The sequence below is a fragment of the Ricinus communis genome, chromosome 3, assembly GCF_019578655.1.
Source record: "Ricinus communis isolate WT05 ecotype wild-type chromosome 3, ASM1957865v1, whole genome shotgun sequence".
In the NCBI taxonomy this organism is placed as follows: Eukaryota; Viridiplantae; Streptophyta; class Magnoliopsida; order Malpighiales; family Euphorbiaceae; genus Ricinus; species Ricinus communis.
The window spans coordinates 30,082,681-30,098,752 of record NC_063258.1 but is presented as its reverse complement, the minus strand read 5'-3'; the positions used below and the strand labels follow the sequence as shown (position 1 = coordinate 30,098,752).

General features: G+C 33.3%; 2 protein-coding genes across 3 annotated transcripts; one reads left to right on the top strand and one right to left on the bottom strand.

The window, feature by feature from the left end:
• Window positions 1-1,351: 1,351 nt before the first annotated feature.
• Window positions 1,352-4,690, bottom strand: LOC8259567 (protein indeterminate-domain 7). 2 transcript variants are annotated; one of them, XM_048372056.1, is made up of 4 exons: window positions 4,552-4,690; window positions 3,699-3,842; window positions 3,195-3,591; window positions 1,352-2,742 (listed from the first exon to the last, which is right to left on the bottom strand). In XM_048372056.1, the coding sequence occupies exons 1-4, from the start codon at window positions 4,556-4,558 to the stop codon at window positions 1,890-1,892; spliced, it is 1,401 nt and encodes a 466-aa protein (XP_048228013.1). In that variant the 5' UTR covers window positions 4,559-4,690; the 3' UTR covers window positions 1,352-1,889. The 2 variants fall into 2 exon arrangements, with proteins under 2 accessions (XP_048228013.1, XP_015573181.1); XM_015717695.3 differs by lacking the exon at window positions 4,552-4,690 and having other exon boundaries at window positions 3,699-4,545.
• Window positions 4,691-11,265: 6,575 nt separating this feature from the next.
• Window positions 11,266-15,842, top strand: LOC8259569 (probable ADP,ATP carrier protein At5g56450). The gene is made up of 2 exons (XM_002516379.4): window positions 11,266-12,546; window positions 14,958-15,842. Exons 1-2 carry the CDS (start codon window positions 12,199-12,201, stop codon window positions 15,588-15,590), a joined length of 981 nt encoding a protein of 326 aa, XP_002516425.1. The 5' UTR covers window positions 11,266-12,198; the 3' UTR covers window positions 15,591-15,842.
• The last annotated feature ends 230 nt before the right edge of the window (window positions 15,843-16,072 follow it).

Below are 16,072 nucleotides of genomic sequence, written 5' to 3'. Positions count from 1 at the left end.
AGTCCTTTTCAACCAATTATCTACAGTATTTATATTTTGTTGCCAGAAATAAGGACTCAACATCTCAGAAAAAAGGATAAAGAGGGGAGAGGGGAGAGAAGTGGAAAGGAGGGTTTTAAGGCATGAGGAGATGAATAATAATAGAAAGTGTAACAATATTAAAAATAAAATAAAGAAAAGGAAAAGAGAGATAGATATCTTGGGATTGAAGCCAACTTTTGCGCACAGGAATTGCCATTAAGCAGGTCAAACAAACAGCATCTCCTTTTTGTATTTGCATACTTCTGTTATTAATAATATAAAAATACAAATACAATTAGCCATGTCATTGTAAAACTAACTATTCAAGAATCTCTCTTCTTCCACTGTTGAGCCCTTAGCTCTTATCTCATCGCATGTGCTTGTCTCTTGTGAATTATTTCCATTCAAAAACCTTTTTCAAGTCTATAACGTAGGAGAAACTCGACACTCCTAGATCTTGGGTTATACTTGTTGGAGTAAACATAGAATTTTACATAATAATTTAAACGTTTTGATGGAATAATTATTTGATTCAGTATCACAGCATCCATAATCAAAAGGTTAGGTTTGTATTTCGATTATATTATTACTTAAATTTGTGTTTATCTATTCTTTAAGGCCACTAAGTATTCATGTGCATTAAAAGACATAAAATCCTAACATCTCTGTTAATAGTTTAAGATTTCTAGAAATGGGTATTGAACTTGTGGACTTCCAGCAGATATTTGAGTTGAGTTAACAATTGCAAATAAATACTAAATACACATTTCTATATGTATGTATTAATACACATCATTAATTATTTTAAATTAATAAATAAGAATTTTCATACCCATTTTAGTTATTATAACTGCGAGACATTATCAATCCTTGTAAAAATAGTTTTAGTTAGGACTCTCATAATATAAACAGCAGGAGATATTCATAATTATGATTCAGAAACATATATGCATATTTACTCCTTTTTATTCCCTCATTGTTTTTTTCAAACTTCAAAGTGGCCAATGTGTAATAAGCTATTTTATAAAATGAAATAAAAGTGATTAAAAAAATGGGCATAATTTATACAAAACATTATTAAATTAGTCATTACGTAACTATGAAATATTATATATAATTTCTTTTATTATTATTATTATTCTTTAAGAATAAAAAAGCCTAGGCGAGGGAGATCATCCCACCAAAGGCTAGAAACAGAAAATATGAAAAAGACAAGTAAGAAACATTAGAAAACAAGCAGTACCATCCGGTAAAAGAAATGACTCGTTGCTTCCATTTTCGTATAGCAGCCGTTGCTGATTATTTTATTAATAACTATATATAGTCATGATGATGAACAGATTCTGAAGAAATATAACATTTAAAAAAAGAAAAAAAAAAAGTAAATAAAATAAATTACACTGAGAAAAGGAGACCAAAACTGAAAAGGGAAGAATCAAAACCCGAGGAAAAAACTGTAGAGCACTGAGTTTAGTGTCCTTACAAACATAAGAATATTTCCACAGAAATCTTTGCCTGTGGAAATTTTTCTCAAGAAAAGGAAGGAGAAGAAGGAGGTAGAAAGAAGTTAAGAAGATGATGATTATCTGTATAAAATTGAAAATGCTAACCTTGCCAGAGGTGATTGGTTATGGTTCTGCTGCTGCCCATAATTAGTAGTTGAACAAGAATTTAAACGACCAAGGGCAGCTATTACTGAGAAAATCTTTATGGGAAAATGCTTTGAGACTCAAGAAATCTCTTGTCAAGCCATCATTTCCATGAACACTAGCATTAACAGCAGTAGTAGAAGCAGTGGCAGTGGCATCTGTTCTACTACATTCTGTAGACTTTGAGAGAGTTTCTTGAAAACTAAAATCAGGAACCTCTTAACTTTGAGTTTCTCTCCCGTCCTTTGTGAAAAAATAAAAAAATTTATTGTTATTATTACCATCTCTCTTAGGATTCAACATTCCATTGAAATCTTCATCAAAATTCATCATATCATGGACGAGAGAAGAATCTGTAGCCATCTGATGATGGTCTATGATACCAGAGGTGGCAGTAGCTTTATTCCCAAACGATGTCAAGCCATGACCAAACCCACTTCTTATGTCTTCACGTGAAGACAAACGAAGACCAGAAGTATTACCAGCTGCAGATGTAGCTACTACCGATGTAGAACTGAACCCAGCTGTGTTCACAGACATGTGAGCTTGTTGGTGGGGTCTAAGCATGACAGCAGCTGCAGCAGCAGGAGATGGAGAAGGCTTGCTGATAGTCACGCCCATTTGTGCTGCTTTTTGCAGCAATGCAGTAGCAGACATGTGAGGAGAAGCTGTATGTGGTGGGTATGGAGGGAGTGTGAGATTATTAGGGTTAGGGCTAGGGTTTTCATTATGTTGTAGAAATGGGTGATGACGGCGATCTAAATTTGATGGGATTAATTGCGAAGAAAGGTTACTGATTTGTTGTGGTAGTAGTGGACCTGGGCCAACTGCTGCTTCCCCTAGCCATGGTGGGACATTGTGATGATCCGGTCTTGGACTAAAAAGATGGTGGTTTTGATCTTGCTCTCTTTTGACTGATGATGATAAAGATTGCAGATTTATCATATGATGAGATGCTGAGGAGCTAGGTTGTTGTTGTTGAGAAGCCAGTAATGGGTTTAACGTAATAGCTCTTGCACTCTCTTCTGCTAATGCATCACAGAAAGCTCTGTGAGTGATGAAACTGTCTCTCCTGCAAAGCATTTAAAAAACCAGCAAATAAATACAAAATTGTATGCCATATATCAATTTTCTGCTATTAGTAGCGTCTGTAAGCACCCTTTTATCTCTCTCTCTCTCGTGTCAACTTTTTGTATTTTCTTCTTATTCCTCACCAAGGACAAAGAAAGAACAGCAGGTAAAACTCTTTTTCTATTTTCTTAATATTAGCCCTTTAATGAAAAAAGAAGAAGAAATTAACTGTTAAGACAGGCTTAAAGGAAGTTAACTCTTTCTCTGTAACTCATGTGATTCACTTGGTAATTGTTCATGATTTTCTTTAAAAAAATGTTTGACTAGCACGCATGCAGCTGATAAACAGATTATAACTATTCATATAACTAGTGAAGAAAAGAATTGCTGAAGAACAATATGTGATGGGAAATCAAGAACTGAATTGTATATATAGATATTGATCTAAATTACCTAGAGAAAAGGGTTCCACAATCACATCTATACTCTCTTGTGCCGCAAATCTTGGAGTGAGCTTTCCAATCTGATTGAACAGCATAACGTTTTGAGCACTTTTCACATTTCCACTTCTTCTCACCATGCTTTCTGCAAAAGTGCTTCTTGATTCCTGTAAGGTCACCGAGTGCCCTTGATGGATCATGGTGCACGCATGTAGTTTCTGGACATACATATACCTTCTTTCTCACTTCTTTGTTTGTTCTTTGCTTTAACTTCCACGGAAGATTGTGCCCTCTTCTATGAAGCTGAAGATTCTGATCTCTCTGAAATCCTTTGTTACAGATCTCACATATAAAGCGGTTGGTCGCCATTAGAGTTTTGGGAGATAAAGCTATCACTTCTGCATCTGGGTCTGCTCCAAAACCCATAAAAAAAGAAAAAGAAAACCAGATGATAAAAATTAAGGAATGATTGGGAATTTATGAAATAGAGTTGCAATCTTGATGTGAGTTCTTAAACCTGGATTGCCTGGAAGACTTCTTTTCTTCTTTAATGGCGGTGCTTCATTTGTTGAACCAAAGGATGACTGTTGATGTGAGTACATAGTAGCAGTAGTGCCAGTTTCAATTCGGCTACCTGAAGAAGCACTTATTTCACCAGATGCTGAAGTCAAATTGGAAATGTTTTCAGGATCCATTATCAACCTTTTCATCATCTTCTCATATAAATATAAAATATTAAATCACACGACTTTGTGGATGACGATAACAATTACAAGATGCGTTCATGAGAGCTACAGCCACAGATCAACCCCTTTTTTTTCCTTTTTCCTTTTCTTTTACATGTCTAAGACTAAACGAAAAATGTCCTGGGATCTGAGCGGAAAACCCTAATTTAGTAAGCCTAATAAAAGTGAAAAGTGGTAAAAGCTAGTAAGTATAGGGAAAGCTGAGCTTCTTTCACAAAATTTCACTTGTTTCTCTTTTTAGCTATGCCCAAGCAACTAAGCTGTTTCAGGTCTCGTGATGATTTTGCTTAATTGCCCGCCTTTATAGACCATGAAACTTAAGCAGCTCAAAAGAACAGAAAGAAATGAACGAAGAAACCTGAAACAAATTCCTAGATGGAACAATTATATATCACCAAATCTTAGACCCACAACTATAGTAGTCTTTCTTCAAGTAATTTCAATCTTCTCTCCAGCTTGTTGCTAACATCAAAGAAGATTCAAGAAAAGCCAAATAAAAATGTATAAATAAACTGAAAAATCTAAATCCTAGCTACAGAATGAAATGAAGTGAGAAAACATATGAAAGAAAGAGAGAGAGAGAGATGTGGATGAGAATGGATTCCTTTCAAGCAGATGTCTCACCATCCATCCAAAAACACAGCCAACAGGGCTTGTGTTCTGACGTGCACTTTCTGTCTTTCCTTTTGTTCTGTTTCCAATCCCAGAAAATAATGTCTTGTATGATTATTATATTTTATTAGGGGTAACTTTAAATAAAAATTTCCCCATGTATTGTAAAGTTTAAAGCTTTGTAATAATATACCTTGGGTTACTCCATACTTGCATCACCTTTCCCCTCTTCATGAAAAGTTGTAAATATAAAGCTAAGTAAGTAAAAGGAGAGAGTGAGATTTTTTTTTTATTATTATTTTTATTCTTTCTGCGGACTGTATAATATGGGTAATCCACTTTTTTTAATAAAAGTAATACTAGAAGCTGATAAACTGATTGATTCAGACTCCAAACTTTTCTAATCTTTATAAATGAAATATGAATTGGGTGACTTTTGATTCACAGGAAGAGACAGCGAGCTTTTAATCAATCAACAATAACATGTAGCTAGCAATGAAAAAGAAAGAAATGATAACAAGTTTGATTATTATTATTATTGCAGCTTATTTTAATTTTTAACTAACATGGTGGGTAAAAGAGTTAAAAAAGCAGCAAAACCTCTTTCCTTTTTGTGCACTTACAGGGGCATGATTGGTCAAGTGATTGAATTAGTATATGCAATTCTCATTCACGGTTTGTAATCAATCAATTTATTTATGCACTGTGCACATTTTAGGTGTGTTTCTTGTTAAAAGAAAGTTAAATTGTTCTTGAGTAAATAAAATTGATATAATATTCATTTTTAACTATATACTCTTAATAAAACTGTCGTTTTATGATTCTCATAATAAAAAGAAATGTGTAGAGGGAGGTGGGTCGGTCCCAATGCTGCCCGACCCATCACCATTTGTTGTTTTATTGAGGGAGTGAGAGAATGTGGTCGTTCGGCAATAAGGATAAGGGTGACATGTCGGTTTGGACTTTGCATATATACATCTCATTATTATTATTAATTCTTTTCCTCTTTCCGAATTCGAAAAAGAAAACCACAAAGAATGTCAAGAATTTACAGAAATGATGAAAAAATTGAAGTTCTGTTCACCCTATGTCACATCTAATACATTCTATGCATTTAATGTACCAGATAAAGTTAGCATTAAAAAGGAAAAAAATAATAATAATTCATTTGAAATGAAGAGGTCTTGATTTTATGTATAGCATTACAATTTACAATTTTATTTTGCATTTGTCATTTAGCAATCAAAAGTGTCTTAAGGGAGAAAAAAAGGCTTAATTAAGACATGGTTCACATGACAATAAATAAATAAATAAATAAAACTACAGTATATAGTAGAAAAATGATGATAGGCAAATCAAGAGAATATTTGGTTGGCTAGGTAATTAATCAATAAGGTGGCCTCGTGCCCATTAAAAGTATTAATAGATAAGAAGCCTTTTTTGTGTTGTTCTTTTGGAGATACACTGTCGATATGTTTCTTCTTCAAGTTATTGGTAGGTTTTGTCTTCCTTCTGCATATACATATATAAATAAGAGACTAAGTGTTCAAAAGTATTAGCTTTCATTTGTCATTTTCAGCTTTATTACATTGTTTATTGTAACATTCTTTTCTATAATATTTCCTCCACTATATGCTCCCACCTCACCCGTCCTTTTTGTTCTTTTGTTTTGGCTTCTTTTCTTTTCTTTTCTTTTAAATTTTTATTACTGCTACTGCTCCTACCCTGAAAGCAGCTTCAATTTAAGCATTTGTCTCTCTCAATCGGGAAGATTAATAATTAATCAATTAATAAATGCAGTTTGTAAAATTTATAATTGTCTTGTGGGTTTGTTTTTGTTTCTTCTGCTTTGTAAATTTATTAATTGGGAGCTTCAGCTAAAGATTCTCCATTGAGTTGCTTTTGAACAGGCAGTACTCTTAGTTGTACAAAACCTCGAGATACAGTATCATCTTGACTTGTCTTTGTATCCGGGAATTATACTTCGCAATTTATCAACATATACTTGTATGACATTAATTATTAGATATTATATAATATATTTGTTGATTTATTTATCATAACATCAGCCTATCAATGGCGTGACATACTAAATCTAACTAAAAATTTCTCTAAATCGAAATACATACAACACTCTAATTCTAATTCTCGGTCAAATAATAAAAAAAAATATAAAGAGTGCAAGCAAATGTGTCGATTTAGTCACAAAATTAGGACACTCTAGATGGTGGGAATTACATAATTATTATAATCCAGGGAATCAACACATATGATGAAGTTCTTTCTTTGTATTTTAGAGTGTTGAGATCAGTTTTAGGAAGAATTTGTTTGTTAGGAGTAGTCATAATTAATGTCCTAAAGCAACTTGAATGATGATTTGTTTTTTGTTTTGTGAATTGGGGGTGAAGGTGAATGGTCACTGGCTCACAAGCTATATGTGTAGTGGGAAGAGAGAGCAACACAAGGCAATTATTACAAAGCAAGGACAAGACGTGAGAAATCAAAGCATGTATGTATCTTGTAATAAAAGGGTTAATCTTTGCATGTTAGAGGAAATTTTGAAATGCAAAATATTTATCCGATAGTCTTGTCGTTTTGGTGATATCAAGCATACATTAGTTGGGGACCATTGACCTATTGGTGTGATTTTTTGGCACACCAAGTTGTTGCATTTGTGGACCAACTATGGATTTATATTCCTCTAATTTTTCTTTTTACCTAATTATTATTGATTAATCTCACAAACCAATTTTTGCATGGATTCCGCTATTTCCAAAGCCAAAATTGATCTGACATTATTTTCTTAGATTTTACTTGTTTATCCACTCTCGAGTCCATAATTAACCCTTTTGCTAAATATGTGGCTCAAAGCTTCGACCACTATTGAGCTAAGTAGCAATATCCCAGCAGCTAATATCTCACACATATTTAAACTAACTTGTAATTATCTTTTCATGTTTACATTGTTACATGACATTACGAAATATTTAATAAAGGTGCTACTTAATTTGATGAGATTCATATGTTAATTTTATATTTCAAATAGCTTCATTATATTTTTAAAATATAAAAATATAATAATTACATCCTTAAAGTTAACTTTATTTATATACCATGATATGAGCTTTAATTAGTTTTAGGTACTAAAAGAAATTACTTTAGCTTTTTTCTAATTCATATTTTTTGAATGTAAGAAAAAATATCAATTCTGATTTTTAATGATATAATTTCTTCTTATATTAGTTAAAAAATTTAGCTATAGAGCTATAATTATTTTATTTTTAAATTTTTAAAATATAATTAAACTATTTTAAAATTTAGAAATTTAATTTCACTTTAAACAAGAGTTTAGAAATTTATCCATAACTTTTCCCTATGTTTTATTATATTTTAAGCTCTTCAAACCTTTCTCCCATTTGATTTAAAGATGAATCCAAATCGTAGAAGTCCCAAAAGCTTGAATAAACTTTGAGGAAAACTGAGAAAGGGGAATTTTATATGAATATAATAAATATTTGTTTTAAAAAATACTGAACTTAAAACTTGTTTAATAGACATTATCACAAAAGGAAGCAAGACAAATTATCGAATGAAGAAAGAAAAAGAAAAGAAACGGATGATTGCATTAGTGGATAACGCCCCTTAATAACATTGGATGAATATGCATTTTAAGGATAATTATAATGTTACAGCTCTTTCGTAGATTACTTAATTTAGTGTCACTGTAGCATGTGTTAAAATTTGCTCGAATCTTCCAGTACTATATCCTTTCCCTTTCTCTCTTTTCTTGTTCAATATTGTTTTTAGAGAATATTAATTTAATCTACGGGAAAAAAGTAGTATTTAACATCAACTGTTCCACTACTGGTTTTGGGAGACAATCTAATTAGTGAACTCCCTATTGTTCTTCAGATTGTAAGAGTTTCTTGAAATATTGTGCTGCACTACTGCTGCTTCTCTTCTATTTGAGCTTCAAATTCTGAAATGTGTGAATTGATAGCTCATTATTATGTCACCTTGTGCTAGAGTTGCATCTGTCTTTCAATTTTATCAGGGTAGAACATGGGTACATAGACCACCATCAGACTCATCCAAAATTCTGACCTGGCTATATTCATGATATCTGTACGATACAGATCTAAAGAAACAACAAAACTTAAATACTATCATATGTCATGTCTAGATAACTGCTCACTCTGTCACTCATCAGTATCCTCCACTTAGGTTTTCCGCAGTCTTCTTCCAGAGGCGAGGAGCAAGATAGCTAGAGATGCCAGCATTCTTCCTCGAAAGATGAAGCTGAAGAATACCTTACACCAGGAATACCAGGGTTTTCAATTTCGTATGTTTATGTTGCATGAAAACTTGCCCTTCCAGAACCTCTTATCTTAGTTATCACTTCCAAGTTCCACTAGCTAGATGTATGTAACTTGGCATTTCTCTTAGTACTATTTTCTTTCTTTCTATTATATGTACTCACATTTTCTACATACTCTTTTTTTAAATAGTATGTGTGCTTTTTCATTATATGTCAATCATAGCAAACTGGTCATCTCCATATGTGGAAAGAGAAATGTAAAAGAAAAAGAATAAAAGGTAAATTCTCAAGCTGGAATGTTAAGTTAAGAGGTCTGAGCGTTGAAAATGAGGTGGTCGTAGATTATATGTCCATTTGCTGCATGGCCAGCGTGGTATGTGCTCATTGTGGGTTGATTTATCTCATCAATCGGATTCATTTCAGTCGAGCCCAGAGTGAAGTATGGGCTCATTGTGGGCTCACTGCTTGACTGGGTGCTGATCGGGAATAATGGAGTGGAAATTCATTATACCAAAGTGAAAATATCGTCACTTCTGCACCAAGTAATTTAGAGGTATCTGTACAGATTCACATAGAGGCATGACTAAATATTTATATATGAATTCGTGGTTTATGCAGAAGATTTCAAAGGTACATGGATTAATTGTGTGCAAGTGTCTTCTAAACCTGAAAATTTCTGAAAGATTAAAGGAAAGCATACAATAAAGATGTATTCTGTTTTAGAACAAATACACGTATTTTTCTTCTTTTGGTTTCTACAAACAGTACAATGTAGGTATGCATGGAGTAGATTTTATTCCCAGATTTGATGCTTTAATCTTTATTCTTGTGCAGATGAACATTCGATAACAGAAAGTATTGATGGGTGAAAGGAAAGGACTGCCATCACTGCTAGAGTTCATCCCACAGTTGGCAATTAGGAAGCCATGTCCATTGCTTGTCAAATTCAAGGCTCAGTGCCTGAAGCATGGATACTGAATTAAAAGAGTCCACTAAGAATTAAAAGAAGCCACGAATGTACGCATAAATATTGGCGGATCACTTTAAGTCTTCTTTGTAAAGATGAAGGTTCTCAAGCTAACTGCAATGCAAATATGATATTTTTATTTTATTTTATTCAGCGGGTCTTTCATTTCTTTTTCTCTTAAAAAGATAAATTTAACTATGGGCTAAGTAGCCATTATAAGAGTTTTTATAAAGCCACAAAAAGACCACCTTTAGTGTCACCATATTCTTTGTGCCAAGGAATTCTGTACCTGTTGTTAGGCTGTTTCATTGATTTCTTTGTTGAGTTTGACGTGAGGTTATTTGGATTGAGGCTGAGAAAAAGGTTGTTTCTAACAATGCATCGTAAGGCAATTAAAATTGCTTTATTTGGCTGGTGGGTTGAGATTGTTTGTTTGATTACTCGGAAAGTGTGGGAAGTTGGAAAGAAAAGCCCTCTATCTATTTACTGATTTGATGCGATTGGCAATGGCATGATTTGTTGATTATTATTATTATTATTTACGTTTTGATGATTTTTAGTTTTTTTTTTATTATTAGTATGTTGTTTATTATTGAAGATTTATTTATTAATATTTCATTGAATATTTATTTATTAATATTAACTATCATATTTAAATATAGAACTAAATGATAAAGTAAATTTATATTATTTTAATTTATTTTTATTGGACTCCACAGTTAATACTAGAGTGTCGTCTATCAGGCATAATTGACTTATTTTCTTTTCCACAAATTAATTGAACTTATTTAAAAAGCTAAAGTATTAATTTGAGACACTTTAAAGTATGGGAATTCAATTATATATTTTTCAAATTTGTTCAGGAACCATTTTGCCAAGAAAAAAAAGAAAGAAAAGAAGATTATCTTTATCTTATATTAATTTAATTAGACCTAAAGTATATAAAATAGATGCAAACAATAAGAAAATCTCATCTTTCTTTTCCTCTTTTCGTTTCCAAACGAAGAGAAGTAGGATCTGAGTTGTGGGAATCCATATTGAAAAATAAAATAAAAAATAAGAAAGAAATTCCCTTAGGTATGGAGTTTGTATAATTAATTCTCCTAAGTTTTAATTAATAATACAAAATTCTCCCAATTATAATTGGAGTAACAAAAAAGTCTCTATAGTTAGTCATCATTTAAATAGTTTACCAAATACTAACATGGCACGTTTACATGCCATATCACTTATGAACTCACACACGTATCGTATTTTTCCTCCTTTCTTATCTCTCACGCAAAGAAAGAACAAGAGAGACAACTGAGTGGATAATAAACAATTTCACTGCTAGGGCTCCTATTTTGAGTAAAGAAAAAACTTTTTTTCTTTTTCCTAAACCAATGAAGAAATTAAGTGTATGGAAATTTGTAGTGAATCTATAGTAGATTCAAGGCTAGGATTTAATTACCAATTGCTACTGTGACCTAGGTCTGGGAAGGTCATTTTCACGATATACACTACCATAGAAAAATATTTTTCTATAAACTTGACCTTTCTATTTGACCAATGAGGGAGTTAGAGGGAAACTTAGGTCGCAAAAATTCAAGTCATGGGTGAGGGTTGAAGGAGGACGAGATGTCTGCAGAGGTATGAAGGCAAAGAAAAAAAAAAAACTGGGGAAAGCATTCTTTAGGATGATGATCACAAAGTGAAGGAGGTTGAAGTTATGGTGGTTATTCAGTAGTGGAATTCAAATGCTAGAATAATGTAATGCAAACTGATGCCGGCTTATGTAGCTTGCTATATAGTATGAGATGTCTTTTTATATTTTATTTTAAACCACATAAGCTAAGCCAGCAATCTGTTAACTATTTAACGAAGATTGAAGATTGAAGATAGATGCTTTTCTGTTGTTCTAATTATAATAGAGAGGGTTTTTATATTATAAATTAAAATTTAGGGAGGATAGTGATTCACACCCCAGACCTGAGGGACTGTAAATGTAATTTACCCAGCAAAGAAAGAAACAGTAAGGTGCCACTGCAGGTTATTTCTTACCAGAGGGAAAGAGAGATAGAAATATATAATAGAGAGTTGAAAGCAAGGTGATAAAAGAAAGGTTAATGCCTCCATCAAATGTTTAATTTTCAACCCGAACACAAGATTTACCCATAAAACCTTTTTCGTCCTTTTATCCTTAATTACAGAGAGAAATCTTTAGGATACAGAAAACACAAAGAAAATTCCTTTTTTTTTTTTTTGTTTGTCTACCTTTTTCTTGGAGGACGTATATAAAAATTAAAACGCGACGCCTTTAAGATAGATACAGATAAATATAGTTTTCGTCTTCTTTATTTTGTGTGAATCTTTATTCTTTAAAAGATTATATACGATGACTAAAGACGATGATGACCCAGGAGAAAGAAAGATCGAGTCAAAACCATATACAGGCTCATATTATAAATGGCTAACGAACTTTCAAAGAGATCTGATGGCTGGTGCTGTGTTGGGAGGTGTAGTGCACACAATTGTGGCTCCAGTTGAGAGGGCAAAGCTGTTGTTACAGACCCAAGAAAGCAATCTTGCATTTATGGGTGCTGGTGGAAGAAGGAAATTTAAGGGCATGATTGATTGTATTGTCCGGACAGTTAAAGAAGAGGGTGTTCTTTCTCTTTGGAGAGGCAATGGTAGTAGTGTGCTTCGTTATTATCCTTCTGTGGCTCTTAATTTCTCTCTTAAGGTATTTTGCTGATTCTTGTTGTATTGTGCACATTAGGTGACTGATAAATTGTTTGCGTGAAAAATGAATCTACTTTAAAAATGTATTGTTGCATTACTTGATATTAGTGAATTTGGATGTATAGAGCCTTACTTGATTGAGAAGTTATTCTGGTTTCACCAGAATTGGTTGAAAATTAGGCTGCCATATCCGATTACCTTCTTGTGTAAATGCCTATGGCAATTCTTGCCTTCTTGTGGCTATGTCACAAGGTTCATGTTTACACAAAGAACTCGTTGTAGATACTTTTTTTGCTGTCCACAGTTTATTGTTATTTTTGTTAGGCCAATCTTGTAATGTTTTTCTACGCGATGTAGTTTCTTGCTTGTGTTAACTACTGAACTTCAAGTTCTCATCTTGATTGTATAAACCCTAAAAGACAATGCCTAATGAGATCTTTTATAATTTGATACTCTTTTTTCCCTTACCTTCCTCCTTGAAGCTTCTTTGATATTCTCTGCTTCCTTCATTTGGTTAACTTCTCTTTGAAAAATTTGGCACTTTAAGTCATTTGCTGTTTTATTTTTATGTTAACAAAGTAGGACTTTTGTGAAGTAATATCGTAATATTTAGTATATTGGCTCGCCAAAATTAGTGAAGAATAACATTTCAGCTAGTACATTTTCTTTTTTTTTTGAGGAAATTAGCAGGTTCTTTCTGAAATTAACTATCATTAAAAGTTTGACGAACAACTATCTATGAAAGGTTTTTTTGGTACAATATGATACTTCTGTTGAGGTATTGGAGTACAGTGTTGAAGCTTCAGTGGCCAAACAGCAAAATTTTGTTATAGTAATCTTATGGCAAACCTGCATTGCTCAAAGGCAACGTAATATATTAATTTGATTAGATGAATATTCTCTCAGGTAGTGGATTTTTTTCGGAAAGATGCTTAAAAATTGCTACAAAGATAATTTATGTTTTTCTATTATTGCTTGCTTTATTGTAGGAAATCTCAGGATTTTTAATGAAGTTCTAAAATCTTTAGGTTTCTTGCAACCTATTGGATATCGTTCTACTTTATGTTCTTCTGTTCTTGCTTGTATATTGATTTTCAATTGATTTGTTACCTCTTATGAGGGCTAAGCTTGTTTCCTTATTGTAGTATCTTGGCATTATGAAGTTCAAAACATTTGTTTGTTGTAGTCTTGGAAATGTATAGAACACAGTATCACGTTCTGAGATGAAATTGTCAGAGATAGCTTATAACTAACTAGAGAAAGGGCTACTGGAATTTCGTGACCTATATTTTATATAATTGTGTGGAAAGTTAATAATGATCATAAAAAATAAAGGGTCTATCTAGGAGTAGCTGGGAACAATTAGGAGGAATTTATCAGTTCATGTCATGAAAACACAGGATGAAGCAATGAAGAGAGATTGTTTAGAAAGGATTTTTGCTACATATCTGGTAGTATGGTTATGGATTTTTTTGAATGAGGGCACAGAAAACATGTCTGACAAGAAATTGGTTACTAATGGTGCAGTTTACTTGGATTTTGGAGAAATAGAGAAGTTTATTGAGAAAGTTTGTATGGATTTCAAAGAGGAACTATTTGCAGACAGAAAAATGAATATATTTAGATATTGAATTTGTGATTTGTTGTTTCTTTGAAGATAGTCAGTTATTTAGAAATTTTTGCCCCATCCTATGAATTAAATATTTGAAATGATTGGCGACAAGGTATGAGGTAGAGGATGACCAAAATATATGTTACAATAAATTTTTTGTGGAAGATATTACAAATAAAGATCAAATAACTATACTGGAAAGGGTGGACAAATACAATTTTTTTTTTTGTGTCAAGAGGAGTAAACAGAGTTTAGATCAAGCACATAATTGAACTTGAAGAGCTAGAACTCTGCGATATTGTCTCAAAAGGCTCAATGTTTTCTTCCACCCATAGTTTCTGCTTGGTTATCTGACTTTCTATTTTAGTTGAACTTAAACTTTTCAGGGCTTACTGATGTTTTCGTCATCTAAGGGACAGAAAAGTTAGCATAACATTTCTTGTAGGACTTGGAGCTAGTAAGCCACCTGTCCCATGCTGTCTCAGTTGATACCAAGATTTTCCATGGAATTGGTTCAGCCCAGCTGATCGCGTTTCAACTTAAACTTGGAAGATTGAAAATTAAATTTGACTTGGCTATGCTTAGTAGCCGAGTCCAAAGTGTCACTGTTCATGGCTTGAGCAAAATATTGATCAAGGATAATAAATGAAATCTTATGATACCAACTTTGGCTTAGGACAGGAATTACTTGGGTTCACTTATTTGATGCAAAAGTTCCAAACAAATCAGGAGCTTCGCTATTTCGTCATTCTCTTATATGCTTCAATGATTATAATGTCTTCATACTACTTCTCCTGCAGGATCTATATCGAAACATACTAAGAAATGGCAACCACCAAGATGGTAATTATCTGTCCGGTGCATCTGCCAACTTCATTGCAGGGGCTGCAGCAGGGTGCACAACATTGGTATTGATCTATCCACTTGATATTGCTCACACCCGCCTTGCTGCTGACATTGGAAGAACTGATGTTCGTCAATTTCGAGGCATCTACCATTTCCTGTCTACTATATGCCAGAAAGATGGGATTCGGGGAATTTATAGAGGGCTCCCAGCCTCTCTGCATGGAATGGTTGTTCATCGGGGGCTCTATTTTGGGGGCTTTGATACAATGAAGGAGATTTTGTCAGAAAATGCTAAACCTGAATTGGCATTGTGGAAGCGTTGGGTTGTGGCTCAGGCCGTCACAACATCTGCTGGATTGCTGTCATATCCGTTGGACACAGTTAGGAGGCGAATGATGATGCAGTCTGGCCTTGAACAACCAATGTATCATAGCACGCTCGACTGCTGGAGGAAAATTTACAGGACAGAGGGGGTGGCCTCATTTTATCGTGGGGCATTGTCAAATATGTTTAGGAGCAGTGGAGCTGCTGCCATATTGGTTTTGTATGATGAGATCAAGAAGTTTATGCAATGGGGTGGACTGTAGCAGGGACTACCTTTTTGTTAGTTATACATCCCAAAACAAGACGACAGTAGAGTAGAATGAAGTTTTGAGGATACAGACGGAAAATCTTGTAGAGAACAAATTAGTTCTACACAGCTAACATACAACAATATCCTAGATAACATTGGTTTCCCATATTACCTTTTGAACCTCTGGCAATTCAGCCTTGATTTTTTTTGTTAACGAGCAAAGAGATTAATGTAGTTGATATACATGTCAGGCTTGATCTTTTCTCTTTTTTTTTTTTTTTCTTTTCTCTTTTTGGTTATGGGTTATCTTTTTATATAGGTATAAATTCTGACTGGTGCAGCCAAGGCACACTTCTCTTCATTGGCAGATATATACATATATTTCTGCGAAACTAAGATGCTAGTAGTGATGAGAGGTAAAAGCTGTAAGCCTGACATGTGTTTGGACTTTGCCTTTAATTATACAAGCAGTAGTGTAGTAGTGGAGTGGAAACT

Excerpts from the sequence above, each read along its gene's own strand:
- LOC8259567 (XM_015717695.3), bottom strand. The coding sequence starts at position 3,894 with ATGATGAAAAGGTTGATAATGGATCCTGAAAACATTTCCAATTTGACT. Across the intron at positions 3,592-3,698 it reads AAGTCTTCCAGGCAATCCAG|ACCCAGATGCAGAAGTGATA; the intron begins GTTTAAGAACTC and ends GTTTTGGAGCAG. Across the intron at positions 2,743-3,194 it reads TGTGGAACCCTTTTCTCTAG|GAGAGACAGTTTCATCACTC; the intron begins GTAATTTAGATC and ends AATGCTTTGCAG.
- LOC8259569 (XM_002516379.4), top strand. The coding sequence starts at position 12,199 with ATGACTAAAGACGATGATGACCCAGGAGAAAGAAAGATCGAGTCAAAA. Across the intron at positions 12,547-14,957 it reads CTCTTAATTTCTCTCTTAAG|GATCTATATCGAAACATACT; the intron begins GTATTTTGCTGA and ends CTTCTCCTGCAG.